The 26731-nt window shown below is 43.3% G+C and overlaps 1 protein-coding gene across 2 annotated transcripts in view; it reads left to right on the top strand.

Moving 5' to 3' along the window:
- The window catches only part of DEPTOR (DEP domain containing MTOR interacting protein), a 75239-nt gene that overhangs the window by 1693 nt on the left and 46815 nt on the right, over positions 1-26731 (top strand). For both annotated transcript variants that reach the window (XM_027452647.3, XM_072034355.1), the window contains one exon: positions 26468-26646. In XM_027452647.3, coding sequence (XP_027308448.1) covers positions 26468-26646 — 179 coding nt within the window. The remainder of the gene's footprint in view (positions 1-26467; positions 26647-26731) is intronic.

Raw genomic sequence — 26731 nt, 5'->3', positions numbered from 1 at the left:
TTTTTCATCAAAGTAGCTTGAAATGAAACCTTGGGTGAAAGGATGTATCGGCATGCGGGCTCTGCAGGGTGGACTTGGTGTTGAGTTGTTTGTCAAAGTGCCTGGTAAGAATCCCACTGTTTCTAGTTTATCTCACTAAATGCTGACTGCTCGGTTTTAATACAAAAAACCTGCTAGTAAGGTCAGTTTAAGTCCTTCTGTGTTTCTTGTAGTTAAATATAAAAGCAGAAGCTTTGCAATCTTCCCCTAAGGAGAAGACTGAGGAACTGCAACAAATCTGGCTCCTACAATCAGCTCATTAGCATCACAATCAGGGATGTCATTTGTCACCGTATTTATTAAAGTAATAAAACATGGGGCTATTTTTGGGCAGGATAATCAACAGACACAATTATTCCCCGACCCATGAAGTTACCTGTGGCCATTCCTTCAAAAATACGTAGGAAGTCTCCTTGGACTGTGGTTTCGTGAGCAGCTCATCCCACGCACTGCTGCCAAAAGGGGAGATCTGCTCTCCCCCTTTCCCTTTTCCTGCTGCCCACTCCTGGCTCTGCAGTCCCACCTCCCACACATCGCCAGCTCTCATACTTCTCGCACCTTTCCAGGGGAGGATCTGATGTGGCACCTGGCATGCAGGCTAGTTTGCTGATCTGATGGCTGCCAACATCCACAGAAGATAGGTGGTGGGCATGTGGAGCCAGGAGGAAGGAGAGGAGGTGGTGGAGAAGGAGCAGGATCTCCCATTCTTGAAGGACCGAGCTGTAGGATGCACCCTAAATCATCTCTCTTCCCCTAATTCTGGTTCTGTTCCTCTGTTGGGATGCTCTGTACAAAGGGTTGGTTTTCTTCAGTTTTCCAGACAATAAAAGCTGCAAAATAGAAGAGAAAACTGGCTAGTATGCAAGTCTTAGCTGACCATGTCTTAAAATTCCCCTTTTTCCATCCATAATAAGGCTATAATTGTTAATGGCAAATGAAACCATGGGAGGTTTTCAGGATCAAACACTGGCTATCTCAGAAGCCTCTGGGGCAGACGAACAGATGCTAGAAAACCAACACGCCCATGCACTCAAGGAAACGTTCTGTGCTCTATTCTTAGTGATGCTTGCACGTGCTCGCTAAGCCCTGAGCGGGAGTGATGCGGGGGGACAGGTGATTGCCTGTGCATTTGGGTGAAAGTGCACGCGGGCAAGTGTCCGTGCTGCAAGATGAACACAGCTTGGGAGGAAAAGTGTAAGATGAGACTGCGAGCACGGTGTTGCTTACACAAAACCAAGAAAATATGGGTATTGAAAGCTCTCTTGTAGTAGACCAGACAGCATGTGTCTAAACCTGGATGCTTAGGGTGGCTGCTTGATTAAAATTCCCTACAACGTTCCTATTGCCCCGGCCTCGCGTGCTGCCCCATTCCCGTGGCCTGTTTGCTGTGTGTCTGTGCCCCCCTGGCTGGGATCTCTTCATGCAGCATGGGCTGGAGGCATCGTAGCAGCGCCTGGTGCTGGCATGAGGCTTTCATGCACCAGCTTTGGTCATTAGCTGTTTGTGGGAGATGAGGCCGTGGTGTAAATCCTGGTGGCATTTTTTATGGGAAAATAAGCTGGACTCGGAGCTCCATGTTAGCTAATATGATAAATTCTAATATCCAGCAGGTTCCTCTGCCTCTACAGGCAGTATCTGGCTAAGCAAATACCTAACCAGCTCTTCCTTTTGGTTAATGGGGACATATTTTTAAAGGCGAGGACTTCTGAAGCTTGGCTCTTGGCAGGCCTTTTAATTGTCGGACAGATGGCTGTGAAACAAAGCTGAAGACTCCCCGATCTCAGCAGTGTTGCACTTCAGGAGGGACCCTCTGGGAGCTTCCACAGACCCAAATCAGTTTTTGTCCCTATTCTGCTGTGCTATTGTGTCCGTATTATGCTGTGTTTTCGAAAACCCTTCAGCTATTCAGTGGTGAGCTCATTCTTTAGAGGATGGCTGTGATGAAGAGGATGACTGTGATGTCCTCCAGAGGTTACAAGTGACCCGTACAGACCTCTACCCTGCAGAAACTTGTGCTCAGGAGGAGCATGGGGCTTGGAAGCCTCCACCCTACTGAGTCCCTGCCTTCAGACACCTGCCCAAGTGCAACCCCAGGGGGTGAATGTCCTGGAGATTCCCGATGGGTGTGCACTAAGGGAAGTGCCACAGCCCTGGTACTTTGGCTGGTCACAGGCATGTAACAGCTGGGACGTACAGCGGTACTACTGAAGTCAGGAGGAATTTTATCTGAAGCAGGGCAATTCCCCGTTCGTTTCCCTCCCAGCAGAAGGCAACACGCTGTGCCCACTCCAGCACTGGTCGGCGGAAGGATTGAAGTCTCGCTGTTGGAGTTTGAGCATTAACTTGGTTACAGCTGGCAACCAAGAGCAGTTTCAACAGGCATGTTTTGATATACTTGCTGGCTGCCTGTCTTACAAGTCAGGGTTGTCTGATATCTCACTCATCTGCTAATTGCTTCTCGATGCCAGATTGTCACTGAAATCTGTTATGTCTTCCAAGAGTCCCTCGGTTCTCACAGAAAATGTGCCTAGTCATCCAGGGTGTCTTCAGGCTTCGGTTGACCAAACAGCACTATTAAAAGGGCACTTGTTTTTTATTTCTATTTATTTATTTAATTATTTATGTATACCAGAAATTGCCGTTGGATGTATGATGCAGGTCTCAGAAGTAGGTTTAACTTCAATGGCATTTAATGTTTCTTCTCTGCAGATTTTTGGATACCAGCCTGTATGAGTAGCAGCACCTTTCCCAATTCACACTTCTGTTAAGTGCTTTAGTAAATAATTAGGAAACTTTTAAAAAGAGCCAATGACTTCCTGCAAGTAAGACTTACAGTTTCTCATCTCCTTTGCTTTTGGTTAGGGAAGTGTACAGTATGCTCAATATGCTTTAAAATCTTTTCTTCTTACATTCTTCCTGGAAAGACAAAATGTAAGATAACGGTTTAACAGAAACTTGCTTGCCTTATTATCAGAATTTGTATAGGACTTCCATTTTACAGAAGAGGTTTTATGTGGTGAAGAGCTGTAGGTTTTGAAGCTGAGAAAAGCCAGAACCAGTTTTCACTGGTCTTCCAAGGGTCCCGCTTCAGGAATATTATCGCTTTAAGAAAACTTCTTAATAAATCGGAGTGCATGACTTTCACAGTCATTAACTTCTCCAGTATGATAGCGCCTACAGGTCCATAAATTTTTTTCTTATTCTGAGCAGTAAATAGTCAACCTTTTTCACTCCAGAAGGGTTCAAAAGTTCATTGGCATTCAAAGATGCAAAACACCCATGGTGCATAGCAGTAAGAGAAATGCAGTCAAGAGAACCATGCCTTTAATGTATTGCTATAACACAGAAGTTAATCATATCAGTATTAATCATATAGCTACACAATTTGTTTAATGCTGTCACTGTGCTTGAAACTACATGTATATCAACACTGTAGTGATGCACATCTGCAACTGTGTGGTCTTGTGCACTAAAAGGAACGTGAGGATTTAAGATGCAGAATTGCCTAGAGGTCACTTCCTCTGCAGTCAGGTCCAGACCAGTCTTCAGATATTAAACAAACTTATATGGTATTTGTAGACAGAATTCATTAAGATTAGATTCTGTGATCTGCCTAAGCCAATCCAATATTGTATGTGCTTTTCTCCCACCTGCACCATGTTCCTGCAGCTACCTTAGCTCTCCACCGGTAGCTGCATTTCCATTAGCAAAGAGCTTAATGATTGGCCTCAAAACTAACCCTAACAAAATATTTCTCATTTGTCTCACTCGAGAAGGCTCATGTCTGCTGACTTGAGGGCAGATAGGACACAGGAGGTTATATCGTCAGATCTTTGTGGAATGAAGTGCTTCAAAGCTTTCTGCCCAAATAATTTCACCTTCATTAATTTGTTTTCCAAAAATCAAGCAAGCAAAAAATTGGCAGTCTTCTCTGTGAAATTCCACCAGAGCAATACGCTGAAAGAAAAGTTTTCAAAGTGAAGGTCAGGAAGGTTGTGAAATTAAGTGCTTTGACACCAAGAAGTTTCCTGCTATCTCTGTGCTATCACAACACTTTTAATTATGCGTTTTGCCCAATGTAAATTAATTGTAATTTTTTAAACAGCATGATATTTTTCAAATGGATATGTTTGTTTGTTTGTTTGTTTGTTTTTCTAGAATCTTTGATACCTGAAGCACCTTCTCCTGTCTTTGAAATGTTGCCAATTTGTACTAATTTTTATGATATCAGGCCCACTATATATATATATATATATATATATATATATATATATATATATATATGGGGATATAAGGAATTTTAATCAAGCATGTGTGCATGCTTATATATGCATGTATATATATACATATATTATATATTTATATGCATATGGTTCAAGTGCCAGGAATCTCCATTTCTCGTAAAAAAATTCTCCAGTAAAATTTTTGGTTATTCAGCATTTCTGGAAATCCAGGCGTAAGGCTTCCGTTTGCTCAGGTCTTTCCCTTAAGCTCTGTTGCTAATTGAGCCACTCCAGTCAGCAGCTCTCCTGGAGCACAGAGTTAAAGCAGTTAACGATGCATGTGCAAACAGCGATCTCTTGCTCTATGTCCACAGTAAGGCGGATGTTGTAAGAGTGGCTGCTGCTGTATATTTGATGTATTCCATTCCAGGGGGAGTGAATCATTAACTTTTGTCTCAGGTTAGCAGAGATTAGCAGGCAAGCCAAGGGTACTGTATTTGAACCATGTGCAAGAGCGGGTTTTATTTATTTTAGATTAGAGGAGCTGCCTATGAACAGGTGAAGGAAACTGCGCTGATATTGATGCAGGGAGGGCAGGATTAATATGCCCCAGGCAACCTGGCTTTGCCATATCCTGCACTTATTACACAACCCCTGCTCCTGTGGGGGCAGTGGCCATAGGCTGGCAACGTGACAGAGAAATGCTCCTATCGCTTGGTGTTATTATTTACTATTTGTGTAGTGATAGCGCCTAGGAATTCAAGCTATTTATCAAGTCCCTGCAGGGGCAGGCACTGTGTGCTCAGAGGAAAGATAAAGCCCTTGCGACACAAATCTTGGCCACAGCTGGTTGGCAGTTTCTTGCAGCAGACATGGAACCCACGAGTGACATTCCCAAAGTGCAAAGAAAAATAACCTCTGGGGATGCAGAGGTTACACAGTGTGTGCTGGGATGGGATGGCAGGGAGCTCTGGGCATGGTGTTCAGGAAAGGACACACTCGTTTCCCCTCCAAAGTCCCACTGCAGGGTGAGAGCCCAGGCTGAAGCCAGGAGGGAGGTCAGCCAGCTTTCCCTCATGGAGAATTGGACAAGGAGCAGGCAGAAACCTGTGCATCTCAAGTTAACTGAGAGGTAGTTCTTTTATCTGTAGCTGCCAGTACTTTTTGAATTGTAAGCATTTTTGAATTTCCGTGCCTTCTTTGATGTAAAATTAAAGAACTTGAAGGGTGCTGTCACAGCAGCAAAAGTTACCTTCTTCACAGTCCAGCTGAGATCCTTGCATTGGCTTCTGTATCCCCATAGCCAAGCATCCAGGCACTGGCCTGGGTGGTACCAAAAGGTTAGGGTCTGCTCTGAGAAACTGATAGTCCCTTCTAAAAAGCTAGACCCTTCTTGCCACTTTTTTTTTTTTTTTTTTTTTTAATATTTGTAACCCTTGTATTGTGGTTAGCTCTTTTTGCCTCCTTCTTCCTGGCATCACATGTTTGCGTGAGCACTTTTGCTGACTAGAAGATAATTTTTTTCTGTGTTGAAGGCATGGCTTGAATACAGGGCTTGAATACTCAAACTTTTGTGGGGAGAAGTTAAACTGATGAAGAACTGGCAAAGGGAATGAAAGTTGTCATAAGAAAAAAATGAGAAATAAGCAGGTTTGGTATTTGTACCTGGGCTTGAAAGAAGAATACTCTCCATAAAAATGCCACAGAAAACAAAGTACAGAAACGATCTCAAGAGAAACTGCACTGAGGTGCTAAAATAATGACAGGAGCTACAATGCTGGAGATCTCAGCAGAACCACTGGCATTCACTGGGTGAAGCACACGCTTCATGGTAGCCACGGCCTACTGTTTTTCTTCCTTAACCAAGAGCAGGACATGTAAACCACATATTTTAAATAATTTTGATGTGTTAACCATTGGATTTAAATACAGCTTAAACCTGTTCAGGCAAAATGTCACAAGGATCCTTACTTACAATGGTTTGACTAAGACTATTAGTACCACAAAGATAATGGTGAGACAGTTTTATGAAGGCAGTTTGCCTCAGCCAGCCAGCAGAAGGACAGCTGAGAAGGAATTTTTAATCAGTTTTGTAAATATCAACTTTTTTTTTTTTTTTTTTTTTTTTTTTTTTGTAATGGTTTGGGGATTTGACCTTTGCCTTACATTTTTCTTTTGGCCTTAAGGAGAAATGACTGCATTGTGAATATGCCTTTGTTCCTTGCAGCAGGAAGAATAACAATGATTTTTGGGTTAAAGAAAGCTAGAATATTTAAACCTGCACTGCCAGGAGAGTGCTCTACACTGGGAGTGGAAGTATAATGTAACATATAGTGGAAGTGTATTTAGGGGCAATGGATCAAAATGGATCACAGGAAGCTCCGCACCAATATGCGAAAGAGCTTCTTCACGGTGAGGGTGACGGAGCACTGGGACAGGCTGCCCAGGGAGGTTGTGGAGTCTCCTTCTCTGGAGATATTCAAGGCCTGTCTGGATGCCTACCTGGGCAGCCTGCTCTAGGGAACCTGCTGTGGCAGGGGGGTTGGACCCGATGATCTCTGGAGGTCCCTTCCAACCCCTACAGTTCTGTGATTCTGTGATAACAATATACAGCTATGCTCCTTCATTTTTGGAAAATGCTGATGCATAGAGAGAATAAGTTGCATGGGAGCTGAAAGAAAGGGACAAGATAACCCACAGGCTCACTCGGGCTCTGGCAAAACCTGTGAGGTCAGAGGAGCCTCCTCAGGCAGCAGAAATCTCATCTCTCCTTCTGCTGACATCTATTTTTTCATTCCTTAGCTAGGCCCTGCTTCATGGTACAGCTCTGCAGCTACAGATGTGGAGAGAGGCAGATAATGAAGGCTAAAATTTCAAGCTGGTATTGCTAACGAAAGCAGGGGTCCCCTCTATCTTATTTCTTTCTGCCTGCTGGTTCCCTGCTTGGTGCTTCCCTTCCTTTGGCTTAAGCATCTCTGAACCAACACCACAGGGTGGCCTGCACCAAGGCAGTGATCAGCAGGGCTTTCTGATGGGTGATATTTCAGTTGGGTCAGTTTTACAAACCGATTTACCACATGACCACAAAAAAGCCCTTTCTGGAGAAGTACAGGCGGAGGAACAGGCTTACACCAGTTCACCCTGCTACGGTTTAAGGCTGTGGTTTTCTGATACAGCAGATCCAACTGCAGGCCGCTGCTGCCCTGCTCTTATCGCTTCCCTTGCACTTCTCACTGATGTTCACGGGATCAGAAGTTCAGGGAACTGCATCAGCTGAAGCCAGGGGAGAAAAGTTTAACTCTCTTAACAGGCCCAGCCTGTGGTCAGGCCGGTGCCTGTGAGGGAGCCAGACAGAAATGCCTGGTCAGGGACGCGTGGCACAGGGCAGCAGCAGCCGCTGCTGGTTTGCTTGGCCACCCTCTCAGTGCCTAATTTTCCTACACACAACGTGGGTCACATATTTGCTTGATTCCCACCTCAAAACTCCCAACTCCAATAGAAGACTGTAAAAATAAGGTTGGGTTTAAAGCCTGATGCATGTGTGACTGGGTAGGCCCAGCAACTACCTGTTTATTTCTTGTTCAAGGTTTTTACTTTTCCTTCTGTGCTCCTGTCAGTATGTAGTGCACGAATAGGGGCAAACATGGATATGTGCATTTCATACGTTTTGAAATTTGGGCAGTGCAGTTTATATGGCCAGCACACCACAGTGCTACCTCTGACAGTGCTGCTGCAGAGTGCGACCTCCATCTTAATTACCAGCCCTGTAATTTTACAGTCTTCATCGTTTGTTTCTTATGAGTCCCTCAATCCAGTAAGTGCATTCAGATCTCAAAGGTGCATTTACAAATAATTAAAAAATATGCCTGATTGTGCTTGCTAATTCAGAGCAAACGTGGAAGCTGTTTTTTGCATAGTGAGGCCGTAATTCTTCATTTCCTTGCAGCAGTGTGGGTGATTACATGGGGTACCACAGCTATGGCACAGGGATTTGCAGGCAGAGGAGAGCTTTCTGGCTTACATGGAGCACCAGGGGCTATCAGTCATGCTGTGGATCCTACAGCAGCATTTGCTCGTGTGTCTGGCTGCTGCAGCAGAAAAGGGCAGGGGAGCTGTGCTCCTGCTTTAGTGCTTATCTCACCCCATGGTGAGCAGTCTGGGGAGCTCAGCCAGGTTACAGTGGTGTCAATGACTAATTGACATCAATGACTAATGCCAATGACAGTGCAAGGAGAAAGCTGGCCTGTGGCCAGGGGTGAGGAGCTCCAAAAACCCCACAGTCCAATAGACTTCTCATGGGGTTGCACCAAGATACAGCTGTGTCAGATCAGGGGATCCTTTTCACCCTTTTTGTCTTTTGTTCCCCAGTTATTTGTCTTCTGTTTACCTTGTGCCATCTCCAGAACTCATCAAACCTCTCCCTGAGTGCATTTAACTTAATGGCTTGGCAGAAAAGTGACTGAACAAGGAACAAAGATTGTTTCCTGCCTGGTTAGTGAGTTGAAATGATTTACAGAGAGAGCCCGAGCCAGCACAAGGGAGAGATCGGGACTGTACAATGATGATAAATGGAGGAGAAAGAAAGAGCAAAGAGGAAGAAAAAAGGGGAATAAGGCCTTCTCCTTCTGGTGGCAGAGATGTTAGATGTATCCATCTGCCTGTTAGAGCAAAGCTTCAGTTCTGGGCCCAGAGCTGGGATGCTGCTCTGGTAGGACTGGGAGCCCATGGGACACTCCCATGGATTATGGGGCATAACGAGCTTGCATCCTACCAGCCTGAGAGGCTGCACAGAGCTTTCATTTCTAAAAGAACCTGGAGATGTACCTGAAATCACAGTGGGACTGTATTTTCCTATCTTTATACTGACAAAAGAAAAACAACAACTGTGCAGTTCCTGGTAGTAGCCCCCTCTTACAATTAAAACTTAATATACTTCAAGACTGTGTAGTCTCAGGTTCTTTAGCTGTTTTGTCAGAACTTTTGTTGGACATGAGAGATTTCATACCTGATCCACATACTTCAGACATAAGCCTGCAGCTGACAGACATCCCCTGGGCATGATATGCTGCTCGTTGGATGGACAATGTACCTTTTGGCCTGTCTCATCAGTGGGCTGCCCAAAGTCATGCTGCTGGATTTCAGTAGTACAAAGAATAAAGAACCCTTTTATAGTGGGGATCCCCAAGATCACATCCCAGAGCATTGCAAGGCACTATGCAGCAGATGGAAAGATGGCCTTGCTCCCAAATTCTCTATAGTCCAAGTGTAAAACAAAGAGCTAGCAAATGAATACAGGCCCAGAAGACAACATGATTGTTTTGAATCAGTGCTGGTCATTGTGACAGAACTGCAGCTTCGGCACACCGCCTGCTTAGTTGTCAAGGTTTTTGGTGGAGCTGACAGCAATGCTGGGCAGGATTTGTGGGACTACATCCAGATAGCTCTGTGGATGGTTGGGTGAGAGTGTATTGAGGCAACAGGCACAAAGCTGCTTGGTTGAAGGTTTAAAATGTAGTGGCAAAGCTGGAGCTAGATGGCCAGTGAGAGCAAAAGCCAATAGTGCCTGAGAGATGATGATAGCAAAGGTGGAAGCTTGAAAGTGAAGATAAGCACAGTAATATAATGTCTGATGTGACAGAAGAGGAGGAGGAGGCAGTGCAAGGAATCAGGGAAATGGGCAATGTGATTGAGATGAAGAGCTGAGGAAATTATCTTTCCAAGGGCATTCCAGCCAGATAAGAGCCAGACAAGACAATATTTGTCAAGGGCAGAGCACAGAACAAGCCTTGAGGTATAAGATAATAGGGAAGGAGAACTTGGAAGAGAATTTGAACTTTCTGGGGGAGAATTGTAGCTGTCCTAGAGGTGCATTGCAGGAGAAATCTGCAGAGACCAAAGTTCTGCTTGTAAGCAGGACTAACACTATCATATTTATCTTTTATGGATCTTATAAAATCTACTTGGCTTGGGGAGATTCTCCCATCCTCAGTAGCACAGCTGCCATCTAGCACAGAGGTCTTTCACCTTGAGTCATTGGGTTCTCTGTTTGTTCATTTCAATGCTTCTCTTGCTAAGAGCTACTGCCAAAACTGGTATATTGCCATAATGTTCCCATTATTTTTCAGCTGAATTGTTGTACAATCTGCTGGCTCTGTGTTTGCACCACTTTCTTGCATATTGGGCCAAATGCGTTTATTGGCAGCAGTTAAAAGAAGCCTTCCTCTGTCGGATCTGTTGGTCTTCACATTGTTACCCGTGTCTTCAAAGCACTGGGGCTGCTTACAGCAGGCCTGCGTATTCCTTTGTGTTTTCACAAGCCGTTCTCAGCCCTGATGTAGCAGGCAAACCAAACGCGAGGCATAATTACAACATGGTTCATAAAAACAATGATTTTTAATTTAATTCAAATGAGTGCTGTGAGAATATTCACAGGAAGCTGACGTTGTGAGAGCTTGTCTGAGGAAAGAGAGTCCAACGCTTACGCAGATCCACTTCGGGAAGGGAATCTGACAGCACGTGGCCCAAACATCACTCAACGTTAGGATCGCAAATAAAGGAAATGACTTCTGAAAAGATACTAGCAAAGCATTATTTATAGTGCCGATTGTCTGCAGGAGAACAATTTCCTTTCCTTTCTTGCAGAAAAGATCCTTCTCTTGATAATCACACATCCTTTTCTGCAGAAGTGTAAAATTGTATAGTTTAGAAATCACAGTGATATAATAGAAAGCTGTTAATTGTTTCCTGATGCTCAGGAGGTAATTAACTTATACTTTCCTCTAGCTGAAATTTATCTATTTTTAGTAGGATGTGGAAAGTGTAATTCCTTGCTTAAATTGCTATTTTGGTGCTCGGTCAGCGGAAACAGAGCAAGACTGTGTTGTGAAGAAGCTAAAAGTGCCATTATGATGCATGAATTCCAAAAGAAATTGTGCAAATACAATTTGGAGAATTAATTTGGGGCTTACTGCTGGCTTCACCTATGTAAATAAGCAAATGTAGGAAAGACAGGGAGAGTCTACCTCAAGGTGCACAGGGATAGGACAAGAGGCAGTGAGCCCAATTTGCATGGGAATGTTTAATTGGACAACTGGAAAAAAATAATCACTGTGAGGATAAGTCAAAAAATGGAATAGGGGCCTGGAGAAGCTCTGGAGTCTCCATTTTTAGAGATATTCAAGTCTTGACTCAACTTGTGACTTGACCTAAGATTTACGCTTAAGTTATTTAAGTAACCAGATGACCTCCAGACCTCCCTTCCAACCTGAATTATTCTCTGTTTTGTGAAGACGTGGTGTCATGTCATACAGTTTTAGCTGTGGTGACTGATACTATAAAGATTTTGTTACTGGCTGATAACCAGTGATTATTATCCACTCAGTTGTACTGGTGGGAGGGCTTGTGAGAATAATTCCTAACCTTCTTCAGTGCAACATCAGCTAGGTTGGTTTGTACAACTGCTGTGGTGGTTGACAGTACCACTTCTTTCCCTGTATCCAGCTTTTCAGGCAAATTTAAGGAATAGAAATATACCTATTTTCAAATGAATTGCCAAGAACCTTTGAAATCTGTTGATTTCCAAAACTGGATTTTAATGATGAATGTGAAGGTGAGAACGTGGTTCCATTGACCACGCTGTCTTAAGTCAGACCAGAGCTTTTTCCTCAGATCATGTGAGATTAATGAGGGGCCAACATTGCAACTCACGCCACTGCCAAGAGAGCTTTCTGAAGTGAATACGAAGAATATATGAAGAACTCGGGGTTAGAAACTATGATTAGAAACAAAATACATGTACTTAGGCTGTACTCAGGTTTTATATCAGTGCTCAAAGGATGAGAATAGAGAAAAGAATGGGGGTTGTGTACGGAGTAATACATGCTGGAAGGCTGGTCGATCACTTCAGTGCCAGAAATCACTCTGGCTATGTCATGTTGGCATTACGAGTGGAACAGTAATGCCAGGGCAAACCACCTGCTCCTCCTTTCTCACTGCCTGCATGGCGATGAGACAAGTAGATAGAGTGCTCTCAGGTCATCTCACATAGACTCGGTGCACAAAGTGCTCAGTTTGGCTGTTTATTTGTGTGCATAAATAGATCCCAATCTTTCCAAAGTCCCATGGCTCCAGCTTTGCATGTGGAAAATAGAATTACAATCACTGTAAGGGAAGGAGGGAGGGTACTAGAGCTGTTAACACTTTCTTCCCTTGGAGAGGCATGTCTCATCTGATAATCTATTTGGAGGGTGAAGAGATGTATTCCTTTGCCCTTACAGATGTGGTGAAGGGTATACTAATAGATCAGTAATGTGCACTATCATTATCCTGATTTTATTATTATTTTTGTAATAATTACACTAAACATGCACAAAGCAATGAGATGTGATGCTTTCTCTTTGTACTGTTTTACTGTTTTGCTTTATCACAATGCTGCAAGGCCTGGATCCTTCAAAATATTTCGTAATGGGGGGAAATCCAGTTATTTTGGCTTTCTATAAAGTAGTGGTTTTTCCAAATGCTATCATGTGGGCCTACTCTAATGAATCAGACAGTGGTGTTTGCAAGATAATTACTTGCATTCACTCTGTTTGGCTGCAGAGGGGCTAGAGCTGCTCCAAACTAATATATTAAGAACTGCATACAATTTTTTTCTCTTTTGTTAAATCTGTAAATCAACACCAGCTGAAACAGCGTATTCTACATAATTTCTCATGAAATATGTTTGTGCTTCATGTTGCTTCCTTTTCTGATGAATATGGAACATCTGAGTTTGTATGAGGCCAGGAACAGCAGTACTCTGGGGAAACACATTGCTGGAGCAAAGGAGGAAGAAAAGGGGATTGCGTAAACTGTTCAGGAGAAACACAATAAATATGGAAAGAAAAATTTCCTTAAACATATAGTGGCTGGGGAAGACATCCAGTGGACTGGTATTGTGACATTTTGTTGCAGTCTGAAGGCTGTACACAGCACATCTTTCCAGGCAAAAAATCATTATTTCACCTCAGAAAATGATAGGCCTGTGGAATCCCCCCACAGAGGGGTGTTGGCCACCTGATCAGTGATTTCATGTTTTCAGTGCCCACAAGCCTTCTGCAGTTTCAGCAGCTCATATATGCACAGTCTACGTACATATGGACCAAAATCCTGTATTATTCTGCATTCAGAAAGCCCATTGTAATTACATTCAAATGAAGACCTAATTGGCAGTGTTTGTGGTGTGCTTTAATAGCCAGGATGAGGAAAGGACTAAACCATGGCAGGCTTGTTGGCATGCCTCCTTGTGTTGGGGTGGCTGTGGTGAGAGGTGCCCATGGCCTAACTGCCCCACTGTGGTTGTGCCTACCACCTGAGGAGGGACCATACCCTGGCTCCCCGCAGATCCTGCCTTTCTTCAGGACAGGAGATGTCAGTGCTTTTCATGAATAAACGAACTGGTTTTAGGAATAACACACAGCACTGGACCATTTATGCTGATGAGAGGTGAATACCTGAGTCTGCATGAAGGCACAGTTCAAGCCTTGGCTTCTTGTCTGCTCTTCTCATGTTGCCCATGTGAAGCCTGTCCCGAACGATCAGCATGTCTTCTGGATTCACATTCAGGCCTGACCCAGAGTCTTGAAAATGAGGAGACATTTCTTCTCAGAAAGAGCAGTCAGGCACTGGGACGGGTTGCCCAGGGAGGTGGTGGAGTCCCCGTCGCTGGGGGTGTTCAAGAAGAGGCTGGACGTGGTGCTTGGGGACATGGGTTAGTGGGTGACATTGGTGGTAGGGAGATGGTTGGCCCAGATGATCTTGGAGGTCTTTTCCAACCCTAACGATGCTGTGATTCTATGAACATGACCATATTGTTGTAATCTAACCCTACCAGCATTCAGCTATGGCTGATCTCGTATGTAAAGCCAGTGCTGTGATGTGGTGAATAAGGATCAGGATGCACATTCTGAGCTATTAAAGCAATAATAAGTCACGGCTTGAATTTACTGTCAGAGCACATAAATACCTGTTCACCGAGCTTTCTGCATGTGTGAAGAGATAATTTTGCCTAGAATGAGAAGTGGCAAACACATGGTCCAGCAATGGGAGCAGGACAGTCAGTGGAGCAAGCAGGATTTCTCTGGGCTCCTTATTTATTCATTATTTTAAAGGAAAAATTTTCATTTCATTTTAAGAACAGGGGAAAAACGCTTCTGTAATATTTATCTTTTCAAAGCTCATCTACTTGTGAACATTTAACAAGGCTTAATCAAACATGACAAGTTCCTTGATAGCAGACTGACAGAAGGAACTGTTCGTGGAGTGGTTATGCAGCAGCTGTGTATCTTTTCATATCATATATCAGATGCAGAAAACTGCTGAGCTCAACCAAAGAAACCATTCCCGGGATTTTTGTAAAAGTGAAATACTTTGAATATAATTAGTCTTTAAATGTGTTTTTATTGATACATTTTCCTGAGTGATGAAGTTCTTCGTTAGCATGCCAGAATTTAAGGATGAGTAACTGCACGCCATTGACTAATCCCCTTAAATTCCTGTAACATAATTGTTCACGTTACATGTCTGTATGGCCTAGACAATGTAATGGATTTACAGCAGATAGGATCTTTTTTTATAATTAAAACATTTGTGGCAGAGGGTGATCGTTTCTCTGTTTAAAAAATAGATGCAGTAATGTTATATTGCCGAATTGTTGAGTAAAATCATTGTTGCCATTTGGCAGAGATGCATTTGGAACTAATTTAATGTACTCTGGAGCAATCGATAGTTTTCCGAAACATTTTTCATTTTTCTCTGGAAAAGGAGATTCATTTCTTCTTCATTTGTCACTTCCTATTGAGCCTTAGTGGATGTTACAGGTTTCTCTTTAAGAAGAGCATATATAAATGAGCAGAATGTTAATTAGGATTATACTGCTTTGTTGCCTCCAGCTGGCAGTGAAGGTCATACTGGCTTATATTTTACACTTAAAGCAATGTTTTTCTTAAGCAAACATGACAACTTAAGGGAACTGAAAAAGGCTGTAACATGAGTCTACTTAGGCTTCTGTCGCATTTTGATTTATTTATGTTAATAATTGCATACTTTATATTATTTCAGTAAATAAATTAAAATAAAAAATCATATGCCACTATATAAAATGAGACAAATTCCAGAGTTAAATAGAGCCGGGTGAGAATGGCTGTACAGCCAGGCAGTTTGTGGTAGCTTCTCGAGATCTCAGATGAGGGCTGGGAAGATCCTGCAAACTAGAAAAGATTTGGGCCTCAGTGGGATGAGTGGGTGTTGTACGTGGAGACAGGAAAGCCAACAAAGACTTTATCCAAATGTAGGTTTGGGCTGGCAGAGTGATCCTCTGCCGTGGCTGTTCCTCCTGGCTTCTGTGCTTTGATTGAGCAAGGGTGTAGACCTGACCCCTGGTCTGTATATGTGCTGCTGGCCAACTGATGGGATTTTCTCACAGCAGACACCATTTTTTGAGACAGCTGTTTGTCACTAAGCTTGTAGGATTTCCCTCAGATGTTGTTGGAAGACATGCAGTGAGTTTGGTGCTGACTATAAACTAGTGATGGGCCAGTTTAACACCTGCCCTCCAGTCAGCCACATAGGGACCGGTGTATATTTGCACAGTAAAAATGAAAACCAAGTAGTACTGTGCTCCAAAAACAAGAAAACATGATCACAGATGTGGACGCTTCTTGTCATACTGACAGCTCGTGTGCTTTGGCAAGCGGATGAAGAACGGCAGGTGTCACAGATTTATGGGGAAGCTCCCAAGCAAAACCCTCAAACATAACCTGTTTATTCTTTAAGAACAATAAAGAACATTTTTTGTGAGTCATGTGTGATTACATACCTCAAAATATGCATTTCACAGAATCACAGAATGACCAAGGTTGGCAGGGACCTCTGAAGATCATCTGGTCTGACCCCCCTGCTGAGCAGGGTCACCTAGAGCACATTGTGCAGGATGGCATCCAGGCGGGTTTGGGATATCTCCAGAGAAGGAGACCCCACAAGCTCTCTGGGCAGCCTGTCCCAGTGCTCTGTCACCTCACAGTAAAGAAGTGGCCCCTCATATTGAGCCAGAACTTCCTGTGCTTTACATTCACGTATATGGATTCCTTAGTCTATTGAACAATGCTGCATTCACATCATTGCGCATCACCAAGAATGGAATTAAGATGATGTGATGCCTTATTATCATCTGACTTTGCAGTTACCTTACAGGGCTTGGTGTCGATAGAGCCTGTCTCCCCCACTGTCTCACAGATACTTCCCTGATGCACAAATACTCTTGGACCCTCCTGCATACACACTTCACATTACACACTTCGAAATTAATGTGCTACAAGGCTAATTGCATCTATCAGCCCATTAAGCAAAACCACATGCCCTTTCTTATGTGAAAGCCAGACCTCTGTGATGGTATACCCTTGTCTCTCCTGGAAACTAATAAAAATGTTAGCGAGCCCTTTTAAGATGGTTTCTGTCTGCATAATCACTTCTGTTTAATTTAAATAAGGCAAGATTTTATTTGTATTTTTATTTTTTTCAGCTGAAATAGGGCTTTGAAAAGTTGGTGAACCCTGGTATAGTGCATTCGAAAGCCAGACTCTGATATTCTTTCTACCCATAGTGTTCCTAAGGTTGTTTACAGAAATCAGGGTAAGTCCTGTAATTATAAAATGCAGGAAGGTCCTCAGCAGACTGCTACAATACAGAAGCCTTTAATGTATTTATCACACTTCTCTAAAAGTTAGGTGAGTTCTTGCGTCAAGTAACAAACTGAAAATCTTGCTCAAAAACTTTGTCTAGTTTTAATCTTAGCATCCCTCAACATCAGTTAAGTATTTTTTCTTGCCCCTGAAAGATTATAGGCACAGTTATGTTCCTCTTACTCTTTGTTTAGGTAAGGCTAGACTCCCAGGCCAGTGTGTTTTTGTTTTTTTTTTTCCCAGCTTCTGAGACTTGTTCATCTTTTCTCATACCAGCACAGCACTGCTTCACTGTGTCTCTTTGGACTTATCGTTCTTTTCTGGCACAAATGATACACTGTGCTTAGATGGTTTCTTGCAGTATCACGTACGTGTACGGTGACAGGAACAGCTTCCCATTATTCCTGGAAACATCTCAGTTACTACAACCTATGAATGCCTTTGTTTTTTGCATGGTCTTAGAGCATCGACAGCTTGTATTTGGTGGTAGTTCATCCACTGCATACTCAACTGATTCTTATTCTGTCTTGCCTTCAGCTTCCAAGTTGACAGTTTTCAGCTGAACTTTTTGCTGTTAGTTCATGACCTTGCATTTTATAGTCTTACCTGTACCCGCATCTTAATTTCTTGCACCATGAAGGTCATCCAGTTGCATTTTAATCACTTTTGGGTGATCCACTCAAATGAATGTAAACACTTCTTGTGTTTAAGAATTTGCATCATTTGCAGCTTTATTTTATAATTTAGTGGTCAGCCACTGGATTTCAACAGACTTCTGGGTGACAGTGGAAGAAAATCACCCAAATCATGTCTCGTGTCAGGGCTGCAACCTATATATTGCAGTATTTCAGTATTGCCAGACATAGGAGGTAAAAAAAAGCATGAATCAGTAGCAAAATACGGTAAGATTATTTTTATTTAAAGCATTTCGGTATAGAGTGCCTCTTCTATTCAGTATTTTTTCAGTTAGTGCTTTCACAGCTTCCTTCAAAATAAAAATAAAGCCTTGTTACACCAAACATGAAAAAGGAGGCTATTCATTTAGAACACGAAGAGACGAAGTGGGAAGTTTTTCATACAACATAGTGAAAGAGTATTGCTTCTATAATAATTTTAAGATGAACCTACTTCATATTTCTTGGAAGTGAATAAAAAGTCTTGAATCATAGCCCGAATATAACATTCTGATTGCTATCAGTGATACACAGCACTAAGTAGTTTATTACTCATTTTATTACCTGTCAGGTACTGGCTATTTATGCTTACTGACGTCCGTGCTTACACAGCCCAGTAATTGGATACCTCGCCAGCTGCTAGTTGCAGTTTTGTGTAGAGAGGGAAGAAAAATTGCTAAAAGCAATTGAGGTCTCACTGCAGCATTATTAATGATGAAGGCAAAAGATCTTTTATTTGCTTTCAGGGGGGTTGCTGGGAACTGCTGGGAGGGGTGCAAACAGATGGTGCCCCTCTCAGGAGGGTAAAATTTAGGGGAGCCATCGCTGTGCCACTGTACCACCTGCAGGTCTGTGTTGTTCAGGCTGAGAGCAGCTGGGCCTGCAAGGACTTTGGGATCGTGGGTACCCAAAGCAGTAAAACATCTTGGCAAAACTATTTGTCACTCATTGACAGGGTGGGAGAAGTACCACAGCTGCACCTGAGATAAACCTAATTTCAGTTCTCCCGTGGATTTCTTGGGTTAAGTCATCAGATAGCAATATTTCTGGCTGCTGTGCAGTGCTGCTGGGCTTTGAGGGTGTTACAGGTCTGCTGTTCCCTAGGGCAGTGGGAGATGGGCGGTGGGAAGGCCTAGTTTGTTCCTAAGGAGCTCTGAAACCTCCTGCACGCAGTCACACTCAGCTTTGCCCTGTGGTAAGTGTAAAAGAGACCTCAGCCTTGGTGCTTAAGGGACATCAGCCTGTTGTTTTTTTTTTGGTTCCTCAGCCCTTAGGTCACAACGTGCTTCCAAGAGAGTGGTTATGGCCCAGCCATGCTTTCTGGCACCCAGATCCCTCGTGTCCCTGCTGCAGCCTCTCCTACTGACTCCAGTGCCACAGCCCTGCAGTCCCACATCCTGATCCTCATTCTCCTGTTGGTCTCTCCAGGTTTCCAAGTGGCAGCGACAGCAGTAATAGCTGTAGGGCTTAGGCTTTTTAACCCATATTTGCCCTAGTCAGCATTGCAGAGGAACATTTGCTTCTCCTCGCCATGCTACTAAGATAACAAGTCCACATTCTCTGACAGATTTCAGTATTATTTTTTTTAACTGACCTTCCAGGAGTCCTACACTGTTTCTTACTCTGTTCTGCCTGTGAAATACTTCATTGAGAGTGATTTTTGGCAAAAGTCCAGGAGAGTTGTTAGGCTTTGGGTACTGTGTTAATCCAGTCAAGGGATGTCTGTAACAAAACAGCTGTCCTGGGGTTCCTGGTCTGCACTTTGAAACTGCTGTGGGCTGGTTCTTTGAGGATCCACATAGCACTGACACACAGATTAGGGACATGGCTTAGTGGTGGGCTTGGTGCTGTTAGGTGGTGGTTGGACTTGATGATCTTAAAGCCCTTTCCAACCTAAGCAATTCTGTGATTCTGTGATTCACACAATTATATTTGACCTGCTTGTGGAGGAGGAGAACTGTGAGCTCCTGAGTTTTGAGAGCTTCCACCCCAGCTGGGGTGGAGCGGGCAGACTTCCACTTTCCTTATGACTGGGGCAGGTGAAATAAGAACTTGCCTGCAGTTCATGTTTTCTTCTTTGCAAAGCCCAGATTTATGCTTTCCAGTGAGGCAGAAGCACTGGAGGTTAAAGTGCATGGGCAGTTAGAAGTATTAGTCATGTTTGTATGTACATTTTAATTAAAAGTGAAATGAAAGTGGCTGACTTGGCAGGCGGGGAGATTAGCAGCTTTACAGCTTCATGTGGACAGAGGGGATAGTGTCATGTACTGTAGTCTTGTGAAATGCTTACTTTCCCTGCTTCTCTGAAGAGAGGAGATGAAATCTTGTTCAGATCTGGTGATGCTGTTGGACTACCGTCAGGTATGGGTATATCACAGCACAAAGACAAGAGCAGAGGGCATCAGCAGTCCTCTGTACACATTCCTTTCCCTTACAGAGTCAAACCCTAGAAAAATGCCTACGTAGACATTCCAAAACTTGACGTAAATGTTGTCTAAAGATCCTGTTTGCATTCACTGTTTAAACAGATCAACAATATTATGATGTGCCGTTTTAAATGAAGACCAGATACAAGCTCAGATAATTGCACCTTTGAGTCTTAAGAATGCAACTTTGGTTTTGTAAGCAGTCTGCACTTTTGTGACAGATCAATGCAAACACACGGATCACATTTCCTAGACACACAGTCTGGAGTAATCACCACAGAGGCTATGGCTCTGAATTTCTGGATTGAATTTGTGAGCGGAAAGAGTCTCTCCAAGAGATGTCATTTTGATTTCATCCTAGACCCTGCGCCATGCTTGGGTCTGCTCCCCAGAGCTTGCTTTGACCCCTGGCCAAGTCAGTAGGGCATTGTGAGTATTCAGGACGTCCCTGGGCATGCTCAGTGACCTCATTACTCTCCAAATTTATAAACAAGGACATAAAAGAGGCATCCCCGCTATCTTATTGGAAGCCACAGAAGCACTGTGGGATCGTCATTTCTTTGGAAGCTTTGGGCTTTCCTCCATGTGCCAAGAGGCGGTTTGACTGCGATCTCTCCATCTGGCTCAGTGCTCTGGCATCTCCTCATGTTGACGGCATGGCTGTGGGCAAAAAGAAACAGAGATAGACACAGTGATGAGAACTGATAACCGGAGATGCTGTGAAGACACCCTCTCGAGCCCTGTTTCAGATGGTAGAGTTTCTTCTCCGCCACAGACACCAAATCAGAAATATCTCCATCCTATTTCCAGTATGACCCCGTGTTGTAAAGGGTGTTTTAGCTCCTGTGAATATCAAGTAACAGAACTCAGCGATTGCAGAGCTGAAGCATAAATAGAAAGAGGAACAAGCAGCAGTGAACCGCTGACACTTCAGCTGAGACTTGGCAAGCCCATCTGGAAATGCTTGTCCCAGCAACACACATCACATTTGCACAGTACCTTCGTGATTGCCTCTGTGTACAAAGTTTATATCATCACTGACCTACTTTTTTTTTTTTTTTTAATGCTGGCAGTGAAAAGGCAGAAGTTTAATGTGAAGGGAATTACAATTCTTAAGTATTTCACGTCGTTCTGTATTTTCCTGTGTGTGTATATGTGCGCAAACATTGCCATATGCTCACTTAGTCTGTAACGAACTGAGCCTGTGGCTGACCTGTGTGTTAACTTCCACAGGGAATTTGGCTCCTAATGCCATCTTTTGGTAAGTACCTACCTTGTGCTGTAGACAGGTCATGCAAACCTGTGGAGAAAACTCCTTTAGAAAAAAAAACAAACAAAGGTTGTGACCTCTGTGAGGATATAAAACTGCTCTGTTTTCAATAGAAAAGAGATATTGGACTTACTGGTGCAGCACCTCTGATGTCATCTGAGAAGAAGTGTTGAAACATTACGATCTTAACTGGCATCAAATACCCTCATCTTTGGGAAGATGTTTTTTTTTCTATCCACTTACTCCTGTCACAAAGGATGCTGTGACTTGCTTTGCTTGGAAATAAGTAAATCTCCTTTGACAGAAATTCCAGAAGTATGAAACTGGTGAATGAGCTTGAAGATGGCAGAAACCACCTTCCGTGTTCTTCCCTTCTGTACATCACCGTTCATTTCCAAGGGATCTGATGTGGCTCAGCTCAGAGTTCGCCTGGAGGTGGTAAAGCTGCAGAAGTGGAACGCGTCCTGGCTGCCAGGGCTGGGGCTGGGCTGTACGGACACGGTCGCTGCAGCCAACTGCCTGGGCTGGAGCAGGGCGTCCTGCAGCTGCACCCTGCCAGCGTGCTGGGACTCATCAGCCGTGACTGTGGCAGGACGTGCCTCATGCCATGGCTAATTAGAGCATCAGCGTACATTGCTCGGTAATTAGTAAATTCTGCTAAGAATAGCCATTTTAAATGGTCTCTTCACTGGTATTCTTTCATTAAAAAAAGAGTAGTTCTATAATTACGCGTTCTGTGGTACGTATGAGAAATATACACACACAAATATATCTGCAAGCATATATATATAATGTATGTATGCATATATGTGTGCATGATTGAATGTGTGTGCATATGTATGTGTGTGATTGCTTCTTACTGATTAAAAGTAAATGAGCAGAGCACAATGTCAAAGCCGTATAGAATCATAGACTCATAGAGTCATTCAGGTTGGAAAAGCCCTCCAAGGTCACCTGGTCCAACCATCCCCTACCACCAATGTCACCACTAAACCATGTCCCCAGGCACCATGTCCAACCTTTCCTTGAACACCCCCAGGGACGTGGACTCCACCACCTCCCTGGGCAACCCGTCCCAGTGCCTGACTGCTCTTTCTGAGCAGAAATGTCTCCTCATTTCTAACCTGAACCTCCCCTGGTGCAACTTGAGGCCATTCCCTCTGGTCCTATCACTGGTTACCTGTGAGCAGAGGCCGACCCCCAGCTCCCCACAGCTTCCTTTCAGGCAGATGCAGAGAGCAATGAGGTCTCCCCTGAGCCTCCTCTTCATACCATGCTTCCCATTAAATATCAGGATCCAAACTACTCCCTACACATTTTTACTGAGCTTTGCTACAATAAATATAGGGACAGTATAGGATGTACCAGGGAATGGCAGATGAATTATTCAGAAAACCACCAAGAAGAGCAGTAGGCTTTTTGTCTGTTCATGCATAGAAATCAGGACTGGATGGTGTTAGCCAAGGCAGATGTTAGCCAAGCACACACTACTAGACTGAACAGAGGGAAGTAGCTGGGTGAAAGATCAGAGCTGTGGTCCAGTCGGTGACATCAGTGCTGTCTTTAGCCAGCACATTGGCCTTCTGTGGGTTTTAAAAGCAAATTCAGACTCTTGTGCAGTCACTGCCTTTGCGAAATCCTTACCCATTGGTTCGGAGAAAGATGCAGCAGACTTTAAAAAGCATTATTTTCCCAAGAGGAAAACAAAACACAAATTCCATGTAGCTGTGAGAGCAGTTTCTTCCCAAATGAGGTCCTGATTCTTTGTTCCTTAAGCAAAAAATTTGATTTTTCCATTTTCATGACTTTTCTGACTGTCGGTAAAGAAAATGCCTAATGGCTTCTCACCAAGTAACGTTGTTCCTGACTAGCCCTGAGCACATTCACTGCAAAACAGGGGCACAGTGCTCTGGGTTAGCCCTTTCCACGCTCCACAGGAGGAAGGCACTTTTATCTGGGGCAAGAGTCCCCGCATATTTTTCATTAGCACCAACTCCTGTTTAGACAAGGCCCCAAGAAAACTGTTCTGGCATGCACACATGCAAATACAGACTGCCTCTGTTTGTTGTAAGAACAAATATGAGCCAGAGATATCAAGGTGGAAATATTAAAGGGTTGTGTGCGCCTGTTCCAGTTCACAGGGAATGGCTCAGGTGCTTTAGTTCTCACATCGTCTCCCACAGGTAGCAGAGACCGTGGTCCCAAGTGCAAAATTCAGCATTTTACCTTGAATAATGTAGGGAATGACATATGGATGATGTGCTGGTGTACACAAGATTGTTTTCTGGAGTTCAAGTCCAGTCCAAGGGGCTGCTGAATCAAGGTTTCCCCCATTGCCCCTTGTCGTTCACCCTTTTTCTTCTGCCTCTTCTCCCCTCTGACTGCTCAGGTTTGGTAAGGGAGCTGATTTTCCCGAGCAGCTCTTGTGAGAAACATCTTGTAGCGAGAGAAATGTGCCTAGTGTCAAGGGATATCTATGCCAGTCATAACGTGGACTAGCTGATGAAAAGTGAGTAACATTACTTACAGGGAAAACATTGAGGTCTTTTGACGAGAAGCCCGTTCCCAGATGCCAAGGGATAAAGAATTTACCACTTCACTTGATCCTTGGTTCCAGTGTATAATCGCGTTCTGTTACGTTTTCTCCCCTTTTTATCCCATTTGATTTGGCTCCTGATAAATATGGCTGAACACCAACATGTTTTTAGAATTCTGGCCTAAACTTTTGATTTATGTACTGCATAAGTTGTAGGCACAATTTCAGTTTATTGAGCTACTTCTCCTCCATAAAATCTGATTTTTAGCAGATTCATAGAGGTGAGGGAGCCTGACAGAGAGGAGAGCATACACCACAGGGGAGAAAAAACAAGTTCTCTTTTTGTTCTTTATTTCAAATAAACTAGCTGGAAATAATTCAGTATGCACACGATGGCTATACACTGCAGAGTAAGTTCCCACTTTCATTTGGAAACTGTACGTAAAGATTTTTTTTTTTGAAGCTTTTATATGATAATGTTCTGTTTGACTTGATGACTTTGTAACCTCTTAGCAAATTTGGATCCACTTTAGCCAGTGGGTGGAGACAGTTAAGATAATGAAATTTCTACGAGTTACATGAATATAAGCAAAAGGGTATTGAGAGAAACCCTATAATGCTCTGAGTAAGAAAGGAGGCCGTAGAAGGACCCCATATCTTCTGACAGGACAAAGAACTTAAAATACGTGAGACTACCAAGTGCAGGGAAGCCTTCAGGCAGAATTTAAGACACAAGTACTCGGTTTTGGTGCTCTTGGCTCCTGGCCTGTTTACAGAATACCGTACCCCTCTTGGCACACCCCAGCATGGAGCTTGTACAAAGGATTTCATAGAACCGGGGTTCCCTTTTGTACCAGATGAACACCATTCAGTAAGACTTGACTGAGAGGTGGGTTGAGCTGTCTACCTATGTATTATATGCCCTTTCCATATCTTTGTTCTTCTAGAGCATTGTGCAGCATAAGACTTGATGAACATTAGCAAAACCCGAAATATGTTTTAAAAGTAAAGCACAGTCAGAAATACTGATAATTGCATGTTCTATAATTAGAGCTGTGTGGGCTTTTCTTTCGAAGTATGGCAACAGCTGCAAGAGCACATCTGGAAAATATGCTTTAAGCAAAGATATTTTAGCTCAGAGATTTTCACAACGCTTGTGATATTTACCGGTATTTCTTTCCAGAATACTAATCTGATTTATTAATGTTTTTAATAAAAAAGTATTCCTTTTTTAATGCTTCCAGAAGCTGGCTTTGAATTCGTATCACGGATTGGACATTCCAGTGTAGTTCAAGGCTGAACGCTGCAAAACGAAAACATTGCTTTGCTGCTATTTTTAGGTAGAAGTTTGTCTACTGCCCTAATAACACTGTCTTCACCACTTTCAGCCAACTCTTCTCCCTTTCTTTGATTCTAAAGAGAAATAATTGTTTCACGCTGGAGTCACATTGAGAGGCCAATTGGTCTCATGGCTGGGCTCCTACTCTGTGTTTCCCGTGACCCTGGTTAACACCCTGCTGTGCCATAAAGAAAATAGAGTTGTTGCTCCTACAGTTATTGCAGCATCACTCAGAACTTCATTGAAGTCGGTGAGAGTATTTACACGGTAGGACCCAGGGCACTTGGAAATGAACGGCAATATTTTTGCTTGTGGTAGGAGCCCAAGAGTTGTGGCTTCAATGTTTTCTTCCTAGCTGCTGTGTACATACCTGGCACTGCAAAAATGGGATGAATGAATTTATTAATGAAAACCAAAAGGAAATAAACAAGAAAGCAGAAAGCTAAACAACTTCAAAAAAAAAAAAAAAACAACCCTCTATCCATTAATTTATTGACACAGATGTTACTCATTATATTTGTTTGGAAAAAAATGACTAAAAACAAAGATGCGGAACCCAAAGGCCTTTACTAACCTAGCCAGGATCTTGCATTCTGACCTAAGTGTCTCAAAATCAGCCAGCCTCCTTGCTTTCAATATAATGAGGGAATTTTGCAGATTGCATTTACCAAGAGTTTGCAGAGTGAGGAATAGGTTTCCCTTTCTTTAGAGTAGGGGGCAACTTTTTTTGTGCTAGATAACATTACGTTGAAACAGCTTTGCGACTGAATTTTAAATCGTAAATGCTGTACTTTTGCAGCTGGAGGCAAAATGGATTTACCCAAATGATGAAGATACAGCATCTAAAAAAACACGTGAGGTTTAAAAAAGTCTATGGCGGTGGTAGTGAAAAACAAAAGAGTGACATGGAACAAATTAGCGGCAACATGGGAAAATTAATTCCAAATTATTGACGGTTTAATTGACAGACAGGAAGCCTTTTAATGTGCTTCATATGCTCTGCTGTTCTTCTTTTTTTGGTCTTTTCCACCGGACAGAAAGCCAGTTTTCCCAAGGGTGGGGTTTGAAATGTTACCAATCGGTTTTTGGGGGTTGCCACCATGGGTGGAAGGCTCTTTGCCCCTTGTGTCCAACAGCTGCAGGGTGAGCCAGGCTTGGGCGCACTGGCTCAGCTCTTTTCCCAGTTTTGCTGGTAGCAGAGGTTCTTTGAGCACCAGATTCACAGGGTGATTTTTGACCCATAGGCTCCGACTGCATGAGGAGAAGGTCATTAAGGACCGGCGGCACCACCTCAAGACGTATCCCAACTGCTTTGTTGCCAAAGAGCTGATTGACTGGCTGATTGACCATAAGGAGGCCTCAGACCGAGAGACAGCAATTAAACTTGTCCAGAAGTTACTGGATCACAGCATTATCCATCATGGTAAGTGCAATATCACTTCTAAGCTAAAGCTGTTGTAAGTCAAAGAGAAATCCCACTCCTGTTTCTCCACTCAGGAATAGGACAG

The sequence above is a fragment of the Anas platyrhynchos genome, chromosome 2, assembly GCF_047663525.1.
Source record: "Anas platyrhynchos isolate ZD024472 breed Pekin duck chromosome 2, IASCAAS_PekinDuck_T2T, whole genome shotgun sequence".
NCBI lineage: Eukaryota > Metazoa > Chordata > Aves > Anseriformes > Anatidae > Anas > Anas platyrhynchos.
Note: the sequence above shows the minus strand (reverse complement) of the source record. Positions and strands in the feature narration are given on the sequence as shown.